Raw genomic sequence first — 20,657 nt, 5'->3', positions numbered from 1 at the left:
AAGGAGATTGATGACCACCTGGGGTGGATGATGGGGATGGGCAAGAGAAAGGGAATGCAAAGGGGTGTGAGCAAACCTTTGGGGGTGTCAGACATGTTCATTTTCCTGACTGTGGTGATGCCCCACAGATGTATACAGATGGCAAAACTTACCAAACTGTACACTTTAAATGTATGTGATTTATTGTGTCATTATACCTCAGTAAAGGAGTTTAAAAAATTATAGTAAAAGGTCTCTACCTAGAAACTTTAATAAACTAAAATGTATGTCCCCAGGACTAACCTTAGCTATTCTGTAGTTCTGGGGTGGGATCCCGAAATCTGCATTTGTAACAAGCCCTTCAAATAACTCGAATGCAGGTGGTGCTTTAACCACCCTTTGAGCAACACTGACCTAGTAAGTAAGGATTTCTAAACAAGCTGTGACTAGAATATTGTTTCTGCAGGAAACTAGTGACTTTTTCTATTAGAGTTGCCATACCATTCCGTGTTAAGCCTCTATGACACTCTACTCAGTTAACATAACATATATTTAACAAAGTATTACTAGTTGAAAAACAAAAGTAAATCCTAGTTTTTTCCCATTTTATCTTTATACAAAGTAAAATCAGTGACATAATCTTGTTACTAGTTCCTGGCAGATGCCTACAGTTTAAATCAAGAACTTATGTTGCTTGGTTTTTGTGACAGAGAATTGACGTGGTGGCTTTCCCGTTACACTACTTGGTTTACCTGTTCCCTTATCTTATGAGGCACACCCGGCCTTGCACATTCCTGAGCAGCTGACGATCAGAGAACACCTAGAGAAAGTGTGAAATGGTTGCGTTTCTGCTATCTCTAAAGACAAAATTTATCTTTTCATTTTTATGTAATTTTTCTTACTGAAAATGCAAACCACTGCCAGTATAAATGATGGAAGATAGACTTTCCACATGAGACTGGTATTTCTTAACCCTAGTAACATCATCTGAAGGGGGCATCAGAACTTAATCCATAAAGCTCGGTGTGGATTTTCCCACCACATATCCCTCCTGTTGTGAGAACTGGTTCAAAAAAAAAACATATGTGAAAGGATAAAGCCTACTTAAAGATGATTTTTGATATTGAAAGAGTACAGCGTGTGACATCAGTGAAAATGGTGGAGGAAGTCCCCCCTCCAAATTCTCCTCTTTGCGAAAGCATGAAAAAAAAATGGCAAAAATGGTCAAAAAATTTATTTTCAGAATACTGGATATTAAACAAAGGCTTGCAGCAATGTGGAGAGCATTTATTCAAGGAAAATGGCTGTGTTTCAGTATGCACGGTGAGCTTTGTGGCATTTTAACTCGGCCTCTTCCTATCCTCCCCTTCCTTGGGGGCAACCTTAGAAATGAACAGCCTGCAATCATGGTGAAAATCAGCAGTCTGGCAGCCATGGGAGGGGAAGAACAGGAATGGGGCATTGACGGAGCGTTATTCCCAGAGAACTATCATGATTTGACCTGTCCAGGGGTTTCTGGGAATACCCTACCTGCCAGGCTGTCTTTAGGCCTGACTCAGAACTTGCCCAATGTGAAAAGCCTTTTCCCCAAAGGCCTTTGTACAAAATGATTATAGGCAATTGTTCAACTTCTTGGTTGCCTGAGGTATTGGCTAACAGTGGGGCAAACGTGGGCTAATCAAAAAGTTTAAAAGGAAAAGCTCAGGAATAAGATGCTCATAGAGGCTTGTAAAGGCTCCAAAATATTTGAGAGACTCAAGAAGGCCGTGCACACATTTCCTGTGAGCATGTTCAGGACAGCTCTGAGAAGGCCCTGTGATCTTACCTCCCATTGATCCTGATGATCTGCACAACAGAAAGTGAAGGCTAGGATAGAACCGTCAAGTGCCAGGCTGAGCTTGAAGGTATGTCCTAATCTTCACACACAGCCCCTTGGCAAAGACGGGAAAACTTATTGGTTCCAGGTGTTTAAAGAAATCTTCGTCGTGTCATTAGTATTTAGAGCACTAAGCTAACTGAGCAGAGGCTTCAATGGCTGCATGTGAATACGGACTACACAGAATTAGTTTAGAAAAGTCACTAAACAACAAACAACAATTAACAGCAAAAACAACCAACAGGAGAGGTGGGAAAGTCCAGTTTCCAGAGTTGTTACATTATGTTATTTAAAATGTTCAATTTAATGTCCTTATTTCTTTTTTTTTTTTTTTTTTTTTTTTTTGAGACGGAGTTTCACTCTTGCTACCCAGGCTGGAGTGCAATGGCGCGATCTCGGCTCACCACAACCTCCGCCTCCTGGGTTCAGGCAATTCTCCTGCCTCAACCTCCTGAGTAGCTGGGATTACAGGCATGCGCCACCATGCCCAGCTAATGTTTTTTTGTATTTTTGGTAGAGACAGGGTTTCACCATGTTGACCAGGATAGTCTCGATCTCTTGACCTCATGATCTACCCGCCTCAGCCTCCCAAAGTGCTGGGATTACAGGCGTGAGCCACCACGCCCAGCCTTAATGTCCTTATTTCTTTACATGTCTCATTAATTTTAAAATTATGAGGCATGTAATGAAATAAGAAAATGCAGTCTATACCCAGGGAAAAAGGAAAATTAGTCAATAGAAACTGTTCCTGAGGAAGCCAAGATACTGACCTTACTAGACAAATACTTTAACTATTTTTACATGTTCAAGAAGTTAAAGGAAATCATATATAAAGACTAAAAGAAAGTAAAAGAACAAACCCCCAATAAATAGAGAATATAAATAAAGACTTGTTTTAAAGGACCAAACAGAAATTATAGATTTGAAAAGTATAATAATTGAAAGAGAAATTGCAGATCTGAGCAGGCAGAAGAAAGAATTAGAGAACTTAGATATAAGTCAATTGAAACTATCCAGCCTGAGGAAGAGAAAGAGAAATGAAGGAAAGATGAATAGAGCCTCAGGGACCGTGAGATACCTTCAATCACACTAATGACGCATAATGGCAGTTGTAGAAGGAGAGAGAGGCAAATGTGATAAAAGAATATTTAAAGAAAAAATAGCTGAACATTTCCCAAATTTGATGAAAAACATTAATCTATACCTTTAAGGATGTCAATAAACCCCAAGAAATATAAATTCAAAGAGATTAAGATCCACACCTAGACATATCATAATCAAACTGTCAACAAAGACAAAGAAAGAACCTTGAAAACAGCAAGCACATACAAGGACCCTTCAACAAGATTAACAGCTGATTGCTATCAGAGATCACAGAGTCCAGAAGGCAATGGGATGACATAGTCAAAGTGCTTACAGAAAAAGAGTGTCAACAAAGAATTCTATACCTAAAGCCAATTTATTTTCAACAAGGATGCAAAGACCATTCAAAGCGGGAAAAGAATAGTCTTTTCAACCAATGGTTCTGGGACAATGGATATCCACATGTAAAAAAATGAACTTGGGCTCCTAATTCACATCATATACAAAAATTAACTCAGAATGAATCAAAGACCTAACTGTAAGAGTTAAAACTACAAATGCTTTGCAAAGAACTCTACCAAAGAGAGTAAAAAGACAATGCACGGTGTAGGAAAAAATAGTTGCAAACAACATATCCGGTAAAAGTCCAGTATCCAGAATATATACGTAACTCTTACAATTCAACCATAAAATGACAAGCCAATTAAAAAATGTTCAAAGGAGTTGAACAGACATTTTTGCAAAGAAGATATACCAATGGCCAATATGCATGTTAAAAGATGTTCAACTTCACTAGCCATAAGGGAAATGAAAATCAAAATCACAATGAGATACCAGTACATGCCCACTAGGATGGCAATAATAAGAATAGTCGTTATTACAATTAACAATACAAGTGTTAGTAAGGCAATGGAGAAAATCGAATCCCCACATATTGTTGATGTGAATGTGAAATGGTGGTATCATTTTGAAAGATGATTTGGAAGTTCCTCAGAAAGTTAACAAACATTACCATACAGTCTGGCAATTTCATATATATACACCCAAGAAAATTGGAAATAAAGATTAGCACAAAAATCTGTACACAAATATCTACAGTAGCATTACTTACAATAACCAAAAAGTGGAAACAGTCCAAATCTTCATCAACTAATGAATGGGTAAACAAAGATGGTATATTCATACAATGGACTGTTATTCAGCCAGAGAGAGGTATGAGGTACTGAGAGATGCTGCAACATAAATGAAACTTAAAAAAATATTCGAAGTGAAGGAAGCCAGACAGAAAGGACCATATATATAATGCCTAGAGAAAAAGCCAACAGAGATGGAAAATACATTAGTGATTGCCAGGGTCTGGGGGAAGGAAAGACAGAGAAGGATTGCTAATTGGTATAGAATTTTTTTGTTGGGAGAGAGTTATGATTTTGGAAGTAGAATTAGAATTAGTTTGTTAAATACTTTAAAACGAAAAACAAAAGTAAAAAATAAAAAAACTAGAAGTAGACTGGGGATGGTTACTGAACCTTGTGAATAGTCAAAAGCTCACAGAATTGTATACTTTAAGACAGTGAGTTTTCTGGTATGTTAATTATATCTTGATGTTTAAAAAGAGTAGTACAATGTCTGAAAGGTAGTATTGGCCATTTGAATCTCTGTTAACATTGTCTTGGGTCACCTTCAGATTTATTACGAAGTTGATCTTGGCAATTAGGTGTGTGGGGGGAACACAATCAAAAGAGACACACCAACACAACCACACACAATCACACAACCCCTCCGTCTCCACCACAATCGAAAGCAAGCACAGGTGCTTCCAGGGACTGAAAATGTGGCCACAGTTGTTTTCCCAGCAAACCATTTTCTTCAACAATATCCCCCATCTGCACATCCCCCACTGAGCTCAAATAAGTATAACCCTACAGATGGAAGTCAGCAGGGGTAACCTACCTTTAACGTCATTTTGTTGTTCCATCAATAATTTATTTATTTTGGAAAACCAACAGTCTCTGATTTCTTTTGAAGCTGCCTGCAATTGCACATAAGAAAATACTGTGAGTATAAGATCACCCTGAGTATTAATTGCAGAGTTTTTATTCTCCCAGTGACCATTAGAATAATGAGATAGAAAACACCTGTCAAGTCATGGGAACACAAAAAGGGAAGAGTAGAGGAGACCCATGGGGAAAGCATGAGCTTTACCTGCAGGATGTATTTCTCAAGTCCATTTCGGTTGGCAAGCTCAAACTTTCTATGGCTCCCCCTTCCAAGTTGGCGAATTGAAAGTGACATCAACTATGACAAAGAGGGAAGAGAAATGTTCTATGTCATCGTTTTCTGATTTTAAAGTAGTCCCTGTCAATCACTCTAATCTGTTCGACCCTTAACAGCTCTCTTCTTTCATCTTCCTTTCAAATTTTTGCTTTCCTCTCTTAGTGACCCCAAGGCAGCAGAAAACTCAATCTGGTACAGTGTCTTCTGCCTTGTCTGTTTCAGAAGGTAACATAGACTATTAACTTTCCACTGTATCTTCCCGCAGGAGGGGCTGCAGCCCTCAACCTTTACGTGAAGAGATCGTTTCTCCTTCAACACCTGTGTTACACATTTCTACATAATAGTAACTGAATAAGCATCCATTAAGAAACATAAATAACAAGGCCAGACATGGTGGCACATAAGCCAGTAATCAGTCCTGGAATCCCAGCACTTTGGGAGGCTGAGGGGGGTGGATCACCTGAGGTTGGGAGTTTGAGACCAGCCTGACCAACATGGTGAAACCCTGTCTCTACTAAAAATACAAAATTAGCCAGGCGTGGTGGCGTGTGCCTGTAATCCCAGCTACTTAGGAGGCTGAGGCAGGAGAATTGCTTGGACCCGGGAGGCAGAGGTTGCAGTGAGCCAAGATCGTGCCATTGCACTTCAGCCTGAGCAACAAGAGTGAAACTCCATCTCAAAAAAAAAAAAAAAAAGAAAGAAAAGAAACAAGTAACAAAGGCTACTATGAACAAATTAACAGCTTTTTTTTTTTTTTTTTTTTTTTTTGAGACAGAGTCTCCCTCTGTCACCAGGTGCCAGGCTGGAGTACAGTGGTACAATCTCGGCTCACTGCAACCTCCACCTCCCGGGTTCAAGCAAGTCTCCTGCCTCAGCCTTAAGAGTAGCTGGGACTACAGGCACGTGCCACCAAGCCCAGCTAATTTTTGTATTTTTAGTAGAGACGGGGTTTCACCATGTTGGCCAGGATGATCTCGATCTCTTGACCTCGTGATCCACCTGCCTCGGCCTCCCAAAGTGCTGGGATTACAGGTGTGAGCCACCACGCCTGGCCAATTAACAGCTTTAGTCACAAGGGCATAAACATGTATGTGTGTGGCTCATGTACGTGTGTGTGTGTAACTCATAGCTAACTGGCTATGAAACAGTTTCTAAACAGGCGAGAAAACAAGGCTTGGTGTGGGCATGGGTCCCTTAGACCCCAGGGTCAGGATAATGTCTGCACTTAGACACAAAGATGCACAGCTGAGAAGGGCAAGTTTAAGATGAAATCCAGCCCCTGTTCCAATCACTAAGTCTTTCACCTCTCTGCCTGGAGGAAAGAGGGTACTTCTGCTAATTTTTGTCTAGAGCGGCTACCGTGCGGTCTTTTTTGTGTCTAGTACAAAGGCACTTCTATGCCAGCCCTGGTCCTGTCCAGAGACTGGTTATAAGCTCTGACTCATGTCAGACAGACCTGGGTATGGATTCTGGCTCTGCTGTGTGGTATTTGGCAAGTGAACTTCATCTCTCTGCACTGCCGCTACCTCATCTGTAAAACAAGGAAAACAATCTCTCTCTTTCTGCATAGGGTGACTGCCAGATGCAACAGGACTCTCCTTACCTTCAGGGACTTCTTGAAGCTGTAACGAGGAGATGGTCCCTGGTCCGCGGGCTCCATTCGGATCTTACAGAACACGATTCCCTTTTCAAATAGGTAGACTTGCCTCTGACTGGGCTTAAATCGAATCAAATCCTTCATTTTATAACGGTCCTTGTGAATTGCCCAGACGCTGAAAGGGCTGTGCAGCAACAGCTCACCTAGTTTTCCAATATCATCCTTTTGGAAACACACATACAGGAAAAGAAGCCATAAAACTACTTGGCAGAGAAAGAACCCTTACGTGGCCTGTTTTTTCAAATTTTATAAAGCATGCTTCTCTGAGGTTTACAATTCTAAAAGTGCTATTCAGGCTGATCTGTCACTAAATCAAAACTACAATTTTGTGAGCTTCACTGAGCGTGGTGCCGTTTAGTTACATAAGGAAAACAATTCAGCTATAAAAGGTAAAACTATACGTAAAGAATGTTAGAAATACTTGAACTGGAGATACGGGTACTGTGATATTTTCGACTCATAATTAATTTTAACTAGCAGAATTCAATTTCCTCTGCATTATGTTTGACACAAGACAGTCTCCTTCAAAGGGACAAGAAATTAACATTTTAATTATGTCCGAGAGAGACAGAATTGTGGCTGCATGATGGACCCATGAGCATCTGTGTGTTCCATCTGCATCCTAACTTCTGCTTCAGGTGTATGAGAATCTGAGAATGGGAAGCTTGTTCTGGAAAGAGAAAGTTTAGCATGACCTAATCTTCACAACGTTATAATGGGAACAGTAACTGCATTCGACTCTGAGTTTTTCAGAGTGAGTCAACGGTGCCAAGATAACACCAAATGACAGACTTTTTTTTTTTTTTAGACGGAGTCTTGCTCTGTTGCCAGGCTAGAGTGTCATAGTGAGAATTTGGCTTACTGTAACCTCCACCTCCCAGGTTCAAGGGATTCTCCTGCCTCAGCCTCCCAAGTAGCTGGGACTATAGGGACACACCACCACGCTTGGCTAATTTTTTTTAAATTTAATTTTAGTAGAGATGGGGTTTCACCATGTTGGCCAGGTCGCTCTTGAACTCCTGACCACGTGATCTGCCCGCCTCGGCCTCCCAAAGTGCTGGGATTACAGGTGTGAGCCACCGCACCTGGTTGACAAATTTTTAAAAAGTCTGTTTGACTCTAGGGCAGACACTGCGATGCCTCTCTCTTCACCAGCAAGCGTGCCTTTGTCATGTGTCTGGCTGAAAGCCCAAATGAGGTGACCCTGCCTTCTCTGAGCTCTCTTCAAAAGACAGCGGACTAAGACGAGCTGGGAGCATGGTATTTTTATCCGGTATTTTTCAAAACTTCGATTGCTTAAAGCAGAGATGATTTCATTTCCCTGAATAAAAACACCAAAAGGAACAAATTATTTGAAGGGAACTAAGACAAATCTCCATAAGTTACCACTAGCTGAGATAAATCCCTGTGATTTCTGAGTTAAGACTGGAAATATGTACTTCATTCATAATTGACTGGGCATTTTTGTAATTTATTGTTTATATGTTGGGTAAACTCTAGATATCTTTTTAAAAAGAATTGACTTTACTTCTGAAAAGTTAAAAGAAGAACTTCAAGAGCAAGAAACTCTAGTCATTGCTATGGTGTCTATGTTATTTTCTATGTTAATTTTTCATTTTCTTCTTTGGAAAATGTACGTATGTAGACTGTGGTGATTGCAACCCTCAAACTCCCAGCCACGAGGTCTTCCTCCCTAAAGGGCAAGGCTCCTGCTCTGTGTTCACAGGCTGGGCTTCACCACACTCCAAAGCAGAAGGGTGGGTCTGTCCATGAGGACCCTGCAGAATTTCTTCAGTCTATCTGCATCCACCGAGGACCCGCTCAAATGCCATCTCTCCAGATCTTCGTGATTGCTTTTTCCTTTAAACCCAATTCAGTCTGTATTCAGTATTGACATAAACAGTGCAAGACATATGTTTTAATCAAAGCAACTGGTAGAAGTAGGTACTTGATATTTGCTGCATAAACGAATGTTATCAGCAGAGGCTGACCATCCATAATTCAAAAATCTGAAATTCTCCAAAATCTGGAAATTTCTGAGTGCCAGCATGACAGTGGAGGTGGAAAATTCCATACCTGACCACATGTGATGGGTGGGAGTGGAAACACAGTCAAAATTTTGCTTCATGCACAAAATTATTTATTTATTTATTTTTGAGACAGAGTCTTGCTCTGTTTCCCAGGCTGGAGTGCAGTGGCACAATCTTGGCGCACTGCAACCTCTGTCTCCTGGGTTCAAGTGATTCTCCTGCCTCAGCCTCCTGAGTAGCTGGGACTACACGCACACGCCACCACACTTGGCTAATTTTTGTATTTTTAGCAGAGACAGGATTTCACCATGTTGGCCAGGATGGTCTTGATCTCCTGACCTTGTGATCTGCCTGCCTTGGCCTCCCAAAGTGCTGGGATTACAGGCGTGAGCCACTGCGCCCAGTCTTCGTGCACAAAATTATTTAAAACATTATATAAAATTACCTTCAGTCTACATGTACAAGGTGTTTACATGAAACATGAATGAATTTTGTGTTTAGTCTTGGGTTCCATCCCCAACATAACTCATTATGCAACTATTCCAATCCTCCCCTAAAAAAAAAAAAAAGTCCCAAACACTTTTCGTCTCAAGCATTTTGGCTAAGGGATACTCAAACTTGTAGTTTCTATCTTAAAATGTGTTCACTCTCTACCTCATTTTTTTTTTTTTTTTTGAGACGGAGTTTCGCTCTTGTTACCCAGGCTGGAGTGCAATGGCGCGATCTCGGCTCACCGCAACCTCCGCCTCCTGGGTTCAGGCAATTCTCCTGCCTCAGCCTCCTGAGTAGCTGGGATTACAGGCACGTGCCACCATGCCCAGCTGATTTTTTGTAGCTTTAGTAGAGACGGGGTTTCACCATGTTGACCAGCATGGTCTCGATCTCTTGACCTTGTGATCCACCCGCCTCGGCCTCCCAAAGTGCTGGGATTACAGGCTTGAGCCACCGCGCCCGGCCTCTCTACCTCATTTTAAACATTTGACTTTTCTTACAGAAATAGATACAGTATAGGCAGACAGAAAATAACTGAGGGAATTAGGGCGGAGCCAAAGTGAAGTGGAGAGTGTGGTGCTTGCCTGTAGTCACAACTACTTGGGAGGCTGAGGCAGGAGGATCACCTGAGTCTGGGAATTTGAGGCCAGCCTGGGCAACAAAGTGAGACCCCCATCTCTAAAAATAAAGATAATAAATCAGATGAGCTATTCCAGAAGGTGTAGAAGGTGAAAAAAAAATAAAATGAAGAGTCTGTATGTAAAATGCATATAAAAAAGCCATTTAAACTTGCTCTGACCTGCTAGTAGAATACAAAGGGAAACATGGTAAGTGATGGGATTTATGTCTGAAGACATGCGCAAACCAGTTGTTCAGGAGAAGCACAGCTATTCCTGTTCATAACACACAAGAAAAATTCCTCCAGTGATGTGTTGTCACTGAGCAGCGTCCTCAACCACACCCTATGACAGACGGAGGAACATGTTTTGGGTAAAGCTGCTCCTAAGGACACGTTTGGTCAGTGAGGGGGCTCCGCTTAGAAGGAATTCTAGAAGAGGCTAGGATTGGGGAGGAGGGGGTAAGACCAGCTGCACACACTCTAATGACTGTAGAAGATGGGGGGACCTTAGTTAAGGCATCCGCCAAGGCTGCGGGCTATTGCAGAGGAAACAGCCCCAACCAGAACTGCTGCAGAGGCGAACTCAGGCTGCAAGGTTTGTGCTTTATCACCTCTGAGCTTTCCCTCCCACCCACAGCCGTGCTGCTGCACCTTCATAGGCAAGTAACCAGGGGAGGCGAACCCAGAGCACCGCCAGCGGCTGACGCAGGGCCCCAGCATGAAAACGACGTGCTCTCTCCCTGAGCTGCAGAGAACTGGAGGAGGCGGTGACCAGCAGGAGGTGCAGCTGTCAGATGCTTTACAGGAAAGCAGGCAGTGGAATAAACGAGAAGGAAGTGGGGTTGTGAAGAAGGTGAGTCATTAGAAATTACCAGGAAGAGGAAAAGACAGGAAGTGGATAGAGTTGAAAGACAGTCAGCAGGTGGCAAGAGGAGGGCGAGCAGGCGTGTGGGTGCACTCAGCACGACAGGCAGGGCACGCAGGTGAGAACCTGGCTCCCTCCCCAGGCCGAGGCCCCAGAGCTGCTGTGGGTCCCGGGTTTGCTCAGTTCCCATCTCCAGGAGCCTGGCTTTGCCATCGTTGTGACTTTTTTTTTTAATACTTGAAGTTCTGAGTACATGTGCAGATCTTGCAGGATTGCTACATAGGTACACACATGCCATGTGGTTTGCTGCCTCCACCCCCCCGTCACCTACCTTAGGTATTTCTTCTGTTATCCCTCCCCTACCCCCCCACCCCCAAGAGACCCCAGTGTGTGATGTTCCCCTCCCTGTGTCCATGTGTTCTCACTGGTCAACACCCATTTATGAATGAGAACATGCGGTGTTTGGTTTTCTGTTCTTGTTTCAGTTTGCTGAGAATGATGGTTTCCAGATTCGTCCATGTCGTGACTTCTTGAGGCTCTGCAGATCGGCTTTCCAGTAAGTCCATTATCCCTGGAAGTCACTGGAGGGAGTGGCTGGGTCTTCCGAGTCTGACTTAAATGTACAGGCGCATAGCCTCTGGGTCACATTGCACAAATGTTCTCAGGACCACACATGTGATGGGACTGCCCATCTCCATGCCCAAATGCCAACCTCCAGCAGGCGAGCATGTGCCTTCCGTGGTGCTGGCAAAGGGCAGGCAGGTGCATTCACTGTCATCAGGGTGTGTGCTGTGTGGAGCTGCTCCACCTCCAACAGGAAGCTGCAGGGACATTCCCTGAGCTGGAGTGAGAATGACCTTTTCCACCACGTGTCCCTTTTCTTTCTAGCTAGACTATAGTTAATCTCAAGGTCGGAGATCATGCTGTGCAACCTCTTTCAGGCACTGCTCCCTAGTATGTATTTATTTATTGGCATTTAGTGGTGCCTGGGAGTAGGGGACAGGAAAGAAAATACTCATCACTGTGAGGGAAAATTGATTTATCCAAGGAGCTCATTCAGCGATGGCCCTGTACTGGGGGAACAGTGTTCCCCCAAAACGCATGTCTATGAGAACCTCAAAATATGACCTTGTTCAGAAAGAGGGTCTTTGCAGATGGAATTAGTGAGGATGAGGTCGCACTGGGTCAGGATGGGTCCACATCCAATGACTGATGTCCTTATAAAAAGAGAAAACAAAGAAATGGAGACGCACACTGAAGGAAGACAGCTGTGAGAAGCAGAGGCAGACACTGGAGTGGCGCAGCTGTCAGCCAGCCAAGGAACTCAAGAATTGCCAGCAGTCACCGGAAGCTCGGGAGACGTAAGGAAGAATTCTTTCTGAAAGCCTTCAGAGGGAGCATGGCCTGCTCACACCTTGACTTTGGATGTTTAGGCTTCAAAACTGTGAGAGAATAAATTTCTGTAGTTTCAGGTCACGTAGTTTGTGGTTCTTTGTTCCGTCAGCCCTAGGGAACGAATATACTCCCAACTGTTTCCCACCAGTGACAAAGAAGTGTGGCCATGTCACATGGTGTGTGGAAGGACCTGACGGTCGTGAACTCACAGGTGGAACACAGGGGCTACCTCAAACGAGCGGGTGGTAAGTTAGATGGCCTCCTCTGTACAAGAAGCGATAGCAAAATCAACCGGCAAATGCTGCCATGTTCATGCTTGGGCATTCTGTAGGTAAGAGCCCGATACAAGGATTTCAAATTTGACTACATCGGCCAAATGAAGAGTCTGGCTGGGAGCGTGGACCTAGGGAAGCTGGCCTCAGCAAGAGCCTGTTTTGGGTGCCGAGGTTTCCATTCTTGGTAGTAACAGCTGATGTGACTGTCAGAAACTTCTTGCATAAAGAAGCAGGAAACATCTGTATAAATGTGTCCACACAGAGCCTGTGTCCAGAAATAATGAAAAGCAGAAGCTGTGGGAGTCTGTGATTACATAGCCAGGGACAAAGAGATTTCTTCCTTTCCAGGCTGAGCAGGTCCCCACAGAATGCTGGGGCTGCTCTTTCGGCATCTGCTGGGCTCCAGGCACAGGGCCTGCTGCCTTACTCGCTGTTTAATCCTCACTTACTCCTGACAGCCACCTGTGATACAGGTATTGTGAGAGGGGAAGATGCACAAGACACTTTGGCCGAGTCACTAGGATTTTTTTTTTTTTTTTTTTTGAGATGGGGGCTTGCTCTGTCGCCCAGGCTGGAGTGCAGTAGTGCGATCTCGGCTCACTGCAACCTCTGCCTCCAGCAATTCTCCTGCCTCAGCCTCCTAGGTAGCTGGCACTACAGGTGCCCGCCATCACATCAGGCTAATTTCATATTTTTAGTAGAGACAGGGTTTCACCGCATTGGCCAGGCTGGTCTCGAACTCCTGACCTCAGGTGATCCGCCCACCTAGGCCTCCCAAAGTGCTGGGATTATAGGTATGAGCCACCGGGCCTGGCCATCTCTAGGGTTATTTACTCAGCCCTATTTCTGCAGCTAACAGTGTGGTAAGAGAGAGGGAACTGAAATAGAAATAAAAGCTGGCCCTAGCCCACAACGAACTTGTAATAAAAATACATACTTTAGTGATTTATATAATTGCGTTCCAAAAAGGAAGACCATTTCATTCAATCTTTACAGTTCAGCTTGGAACTTATTCCTGATAAGTCCAAATTTACATGCATCTCAATTATGCATTGGATTTGAAAAAAACCTTTCTTGTTTGTTTGTTTGTTTTGCAAATGGATAGAAGTAAAATATCTCCGTGTTCCACAAAACAAACTTGTTTGGAAAAAAGTTTTCAACTTTTCCGATTAAATTAGACCCAGGACAAACTGAGTATGCATAAAAGGGAGAAAATATAAACATCAGAAGGGAGGGCCAGGCACGGTGGCTCATGCCTATTCTCCTAGCACTTTGGGAGGCCAAGGTGGGTGGGTTGCGAGGACAGGAAATCCAGACCATCCTGGCTAACACGGTGAAACCCCGTCTCTACCAAAAATACAAAAAATTAGCTGGACGTGGTGGCACGTGCCTGTAGTCCCAGTTACTCAGGAGGCTGAGGCAGGAGAATTGTTGAACCCAGGAGGCGGAGGCTGCAGTGAGCCGAGATTGCACCACTGTACTCCAGCCTAGGCGACAGAGTGAGACTCCATCTCAAAAAAAAAAAAAAAAAAAAAAAAAAGAAGGGAATTTTTTCTAGTTATTTAATTATGATAATCTGATTATCACATTCAATTCTTTCTTTTAAAAAACCAGGTTAATACTGAATTTCAAGCAGAGAAACTAAGTGGTTCAACTCTGGATTCAGCCCTGCATATAGCATGTGATTATAAACACCTAGAACACAACGCTACAAAATGGGGACAAAGAGTCTCAGGATCATTCGATCTGAGTTACAGGCAGTTGTTAGTCAACTCTAGTCAGGGTCAGATCAAGATTGGGGTAGCACCCTGGATAGGGGATGAACAAGAAATAGTCCAAGGTGACAGCCATGGAATCTTGAGTGAGTTAACTCTTCTTTCCATGGATCTTCTTTTGAATCAGAACGTTGAAAATTCCAATGCCTACTCCTCCATAATTCAACGGGATTATTATTAACAGGATTATTAACAAAACTGTCAGGAGAAATTAGCTAACGTATTAGATGTCAAAATAAGTTAAGTCTTAGAAGAAAAGGTACCAAAAAGGATCTGGCAAAGGCACAATTCTGAGGACACATGGTCAGAAAAGGTCCTTTGCTTTGGGTGTAAAATATCCAAATTCTATAAGCTGATTCATCCTATCTGTATGCAAACTGGCTGGGAATGAAATTAGGGCAGATTGTTATTTCCTCATGTTTTAACCATTCTTTTCTCACAGCCTCCTCCTCCTACATTTTCTACACTAAGAGTGTCCTGCTCTGCGTATTGTTTCCAAGACATTCATTAGATTCAGGGAAATGAACGTTTAATAGGGGTGGCTAACATGATTCCAGATTTAAAAAAAAAAAAAAAAAAAAAAGAACAGATAGATGCCCCAAATTGATCTAACAAATTGTTCCCTTGACTTTCTTAGCTGAAGAAGGAAGCACTACCAAGAAAATGATCCTTACGCACACCCTAACCTTACTCTGCAGCTTAAGAACACTCTCTTGAATCATGTATCGGTCGTCAGCAGAGACACTCTGGTGTCCCAGGGGACAGTAACAGCATCATGGCTGGGATCACAGCAGACCCCATGGGGCTAAGTTTCTGAGATCCAGGGCCAAGAAATACCAGGCAGGAAGTAAAAGTATCTCCTTTTTCAGCCCCTGATAACTTGCAGGGTTTGATTTATGACAAGGAAAGAAAAGTCGTTTCCTCTACCAAGACCTCAGTACAAGGTATGTTCAAAACCAGGTAAGAAAAAAAAAAGGAAGGAAGAAGTGCAATGTAATCACAAGTGACAAAAAGGCAGAAGGGGGTCACGGTGATGTGGTGTAAGAAGAATCCAATCTGCCGTGACTGGCTTTGAAGCTGAAGAAAGACGGCGTGAGCCACGCAGTGTGGGTGGCCTTTTTAAGCTGGAAAACTCAAGGAGACAGATGCATTTGTAGTCTCCAGAGAGGAAAGGAAACACCTTGATTTTAGCCCATGAGCCTGTGTTGAACTTCTAACCCTGGAACTGCAAGATAACAATAATAATAAAAAATTTGTGTTGCTGTAGCCACCAAGTTTATGCTAATTTATTATGACAGTGAAAGAAAACAAATACATCTGAATCAAAATCTAGAATACTTCAAAGTAAAAAACAAAAGAAGTTGAGTATGGCCTCTGCCCCAGCCCCCCAGAGCCCACACAGTTACACGGGATATTTCGCCTGCAGTGCCTGGGACCAGCCTGCTGGACTGGCGCAGATGCTGGGGCTCAACTCCCCAGCGTGAGCCTCTAAATGCATCTCTTGTTTTTCTTTAGACTATTTGGATTAAAGCATGTATATTATATACTTTTGGGGTCTCTTCTGGGATCTGTGATATAAAACTGGGGCAAGAATATAGGACTTGTTTCCAAAATGCTTTTCTCAGAGAAACTCTGAAGCAAGAAGAAACATCTTTTACTATTTTAATAGCGTCACGAGTTAGAAAATGAATTACTTCTTCAGGACCTTCCCCCTGCCCCTATATGTTCTGGCCCTTGACCTTCTGGTTTGTCCAGATAGTGGGTCAGTCCCACATTCAGAACTCTGAGGAATAAACCCAAGATTCCTAAAGATGCCAAGGTGCTGCTTGGAATCTTGTAGCCCAGGTTTCCTGAGCGATTTAGGTTGCCTTCCTCAGAGTCCGGTTCCTTTACCGGAGACAGTCTCGCTGACTTTGCCAGGGCGTTTCCTCCCCGTGGAGTATCGCACCTGCCTTTTGAGTGAGATGCTCTAAGGCTTGCTATGGAACATACCGGATATTCAGTCACTGCTGCTAGGTCCACAGCCAACTCACAGGACTGGATCAAATCCTCTATCACTGCCAAAGCTTGCTGTAGTTCAGTTGAGAATGCTGAATCCTTGGTTCTCTTTGGCCCATCCTGTGGAAAACAAATGCCTTGTTGGAAATCAAAAGTGCGCCATCTACAAATCAAACCTCTGCCATCTACAAATCAAATGTCTGCCATCTGCAAAGTGACGAAGGAAAACAGTAGAGAGGTGAGGAGCCGGGGATCCAGCCAACACTGACCGAGAAGGTGGATATTGACCTGTCTCCCTGCTCCCAAAGCATGGTGGCTAAAGATACTTGCCAGTTTAGGTTCTGATAGAGAGACAAGCAAAATCGTCTACTTCTGTGCATTGTATTAGTGAAGAATGAAGTTCATAAATCATGGACATTATATTCCTGCCATATAAGAAATATATAGAACTCAGCTTTTTTTTTTTTGAGACAGAGTTTCACTTTGTCACCCAGGCTAGAGTACACTGGTGTGATCTCAGCAAACTGCAACCTCTGCCTCATGGGTTCAAGCAATTCTCCTGTCTCAGCTTCCTGAGTAGCTGGGATTACAGGTGTGTGCCACCATGCCCGGCCACTTTTTGTATTTTTAGTAGAGACAGGGTTTCGCCATGTTGGCCAGGCTGGTCTCGAAGTCCAAACCTCAGGTGATCTGTCCACCTAGGCCTCCCAAAGTGCTGGGATTATAGGTGTGAGCCACCACACCCAGCCAGAACTCAGCCTTTTTAAAACATGGAAAATCCTAGCTCCTTTCAAATTGGCTTCTCACTCTTTTATACCCCTATTCCCTGGGACTTGTTGAAAAAAATACGATCTGGCCAGGTGCAGTGGCTCACATCTACATTCCCAGCACTTTGGGAGGCTAAGGTGGGTGGATCATCTGAGGTCAGGAGTTCGAGACCAGCCTGGCAAACATAGAGAAACCCCGTCCCTACTAAAAATACAAAAATTAGCTGGGCATAGTGGCACACACCTGTAATCCCAGCTACTTGGGAGGCTGAGGCAGGAGAATTGCTTGAACCCAGGAGGCGGAGGCTACAGTGAGCTGAGATCATGCAATTGCACTCCAGCCTGGGTAACAAAAGTGAAATCCCAACTCAAAAAACAAAACAAAACAACTCACAAAAATTAGCCAGGTGTGGCTGCACGCTCCTGTAATCCCAGCTGCTCAAGAGGCCGAGGCAGGAGAATTGCTTGAACCCAGGAGGTAGAAGTTGCAGTGAGCTAAGATTGCACCACTGCACACCAGCCTGGGCAACAAAGTAAGAGTTGTCTCACAACAAAAAAAAAAAAAAAAAAAAAGAAAAGAAAAAAAAAATACAATCTGAGCATCATATTCCTCTACTTAATGTGAAAGCCTTATTCCTAACGGTAAAATTATACTTAAAACCATCCCAGAGGAGGACATCTGTAAACTCCTCCAGAGACAAAGAACTCCACAGAGGCTGCTATGTGGAGATTTACTAATGATTTCCTCGTAAGCCCATAACGTAACATTTGCATGCTGATGTCCGCCAACTCCGCCCTTCCTTCCTCTGCTTGTCCCCGGCCCTCCCCACACTGCACCACCACTGAAGATACCTAAGAGATGCGCCAGTGCTCTGTACCACCCAAACATAAAAACACAGCATTCAGTGGAAAAGCAGTAACTAATGAAAGAGACCAATGTTCCAGTTCTAACCGCAGTGACATTTAGGATGCGACTGGGATGACTGTTTCAGGTCAAAAGGCCTTAGCATGGGCTGGTGGTATTTTATCACCCTGCGACCTACATGCTGTATTTATCTGTTATCTGGTAAATGCACACAAAATGGTTTTGGTTTATTCTACATATTTTTTTTAACATCCCAATTCAATTTCTACAATGAAGAACAGCTAGCCCTTTGCTGCTCCCCATCCAGCCCTGACTCTTTTTGTCCTCTACAGCACAACATAGTCAAAGGGTTTCCGGTTTTCTTAATCTATGCAGAAGCACTGGGCATTTGCATCTTTGGATGAGAGACATGGGTGACAGGGCTGATGAATGGAAGAGATCACGCTGCCACCTCTGGACAACGTGCCAGGGATTTGTAGCTTCTCATTCATAATAAAGAAGCTTCGCTTCCTGGTAAAAGACAACAGACTCTCACCTGGATTTATTTTAACATCATCACTACGGGATTAAAAGTTCTTCTATCAGGCATCTTCCTCCTTACCTAACACTGAATGCTCAGTTTCCTTTCAGATACTCATCTGCTCCTATCCCTCCCTCTTCCGCGAGCCCCCCTTCACCAAACATAAGGTGGTTTGTTTTACACTGGGTGATGTAGGGCTCAGAAAAATCCTTAAAAACATTATTAAACTCCTCTAACTAGGGCTAGCTTCTCTTGCTCCAAGCTATAAAAATATTACCTGTGTCCTGAGCTGCTTCTGTTTTCAAGGGGTCCTTGTCATCCATTCTGAGCAGAAAGGGCATGCAAATGACTGCCCCATGAGATATGTCTCAAGCATTTCTTGTTAAAACCAGAATATTCTATAGGAAATGGAAAAGAAACCCCACTGCTAAGCCACAGATTTCTTCCTAACCTGGTTTGGTCACGGTCACCACTTCTTCTAAGGGATCTTTGGCGGACTCTTAGAGTTCTCTCTCTCTCTCTCTCTCTCTCTCTCTCTCTCTCACACACACACACACACACACACACACAGGAGAACAAGGCATAACATATACAAATTAGATATACTAAGAGGTACAAAGAAGGAAACATAAATCATACGTAATCCTACCATTCGGGAAAGCCACAGCAGACATTTTATCATATTTATTTACTTCCAGGCTTTTATGTATGCATTTTATCACTTAATTTTGTTTCCATTAAAATTCTTTTGGCTGGGCGAGATGGCTCACACCTGTAATCCCAGCACTTTGAGAGGCCGAGGCGGGCAGATCACCTGAGGTCAGGAGTTTGAGACCAGCCTGGTCAACTTGGTGAAACCCCGTCTCTACTAAAAACACAAAATTAGCTGGGCATGGTTGTGGGCACCTGTAATTCCAGCTACTCTGGAGGCTAAGGCAGGGAGAATTGCTTGAACCCAGGAGGCGAGGTTGCAGTGAGCCGAGATCACACCATTGCACTCTAGCCTGGGTGACAGAGTGAGACTTTGTCTCAAAAAGTAAAAAAAAAAAAAAAAAAATTATGTGGAAGGAAGAAAATATAACACCACTTCCCTTTGGGCTGCAAATCCCTACTTTAAAATTGTCTTTAACTCTTCTGTTTTTTTTCTTGACTGTAAGTTATAGGATACAGACTATTTTTAAAAATCTAGATAATAAAGATCATAAAGTAAAATTGCTGTAAATCCTTTGACCCATAAACACCCTTAACAGCTAGTTATGTAAAACATAATATATAATATCCAGTACCTTAGCCGAGCCTCCTAGTTCACTTGGGTCTATCTCTGTATCTTCAGGAGACTTGAAATCCAGCAGACCCTGCATTAACCCAAAAGCCTTGTTGAAAATCAAAATGCAGATTGCCAACAAAGTCCACTGTGCAAACTACCTGCAACCAGTGCTAAGCTGACTGAGAACGAGTCAATTTGTAAGAGGGAAAGAATACATGATGTACTTGGCATGAGCTCTTTCTACAGACTTAGAATCATACTGGACACACTATTTTGTAGACTGCTTTTTCTCATTCAACAATATATCAGGAGTATTTTCCCATGATATTATATTTTTCTAAAACGTGAGCTTTGATTGTGGTAGAGTGTTGTATCTTATAGATAACCACAATTGAATTATAGTCTCCCTTATCATTAAACACTTAGGTTCAACAATTTTTTTACTATAATAATGATAATAACTTTTGTGCATTTTTCCTAAAGCCAAATTCCTAGAATGGAATCGTAAATGTTAAGAATTTGGGGCATACTTCCAGGTTCTTTAGAGAAGGACTGTGTCCCTGCCAGCTATATAGGAAAGACTGTTTCAGCAGCCCCTAGCCTACAAGGGGTAATACCATTTAATCAAACATCTTTACCAACTGAATGAAAAGAGAAATCCACCTCACTGTTACCTGAATTCCTCAGATAACCAGAGGTGTAGAAGTTTTTTTTCTTTTTTAAAGTTTGCTATTAGTATTTATTCTTTTGCAAACTGGCATGTCCTTTGTGCATCTTTTTATTATAATTTCCAAGAGCTCATGATTCATTAAGCATACTGACCGTCTGTTATACATTTTGTTTACATTTTCCCCACGGCTTCATGACTCTTTGTCTTTAATGGTATAAGCTATCACCCATCACCCCCTCTCTTATATTTA

At 42.9% G+C, this 20,657-nt stretch overlaps 1 protein-coding gene across 3 annotated transcripts in view; it reads right to left on the bottom strand.

Annotated features, from left to right (window-relative positions):
- MCF2L2 (MCF.2 cell line derived transforming sequence-like 2) overlaps positions 1–20,657 on the bottom strand; it is a 243,153-nt gene that overhangs the window by 17,372 nt on the left and 205,124 nt on the right. For all 3 annotated transcript variants that reach the window (XM_032298476.1, XM_032298477.1, XM_032298478.1), the window contains 5 exons: positions 19,757–19,825; positions 16,313–16,438; positions 6,816–7,031; positions 5,141–5,233; positions 4,889–4,967 (listed from right to left, as the gene is read on the bottom strand). In XM_032298476.1, the coding sequence (XP_032154367.1) occupies positions 4,889–4,967; positions 5,141–5,233; positions 6,816–7,031; positions 16,313–16,438; positions 19,757–19,825 (583 nt within the window). The remainder of the gene's footprint in view (positions 1–4,888; positions 4,968–5,140; positions 5,234–6,815; positions 7,032–16,312; positions 16,439–19,756; positions 19,826–20,657) is intronic.

The sequence above is a fragment of the Sapajus apella genome, unplaced genomic scaffold, assembly GCF_009761245.1.
Source record: "Sapajus apella isolate SASKATOON/1434 unplaced genomic scaffold, GSC_monkey_1.0 scaffold38, whole genome shotgun sequence".
Classification (NCBI taxonomy): domain Eukaryota; kingdom Metazoa; phylum Chordata; class Mammalia; order Primates; family Cebidae; genus Sapajus; species Sapajus apella.
Note: the sequence above shows the minus strand (reverse complement) of the source record. Positions and strands in the feature narration are given on the sequence as shown.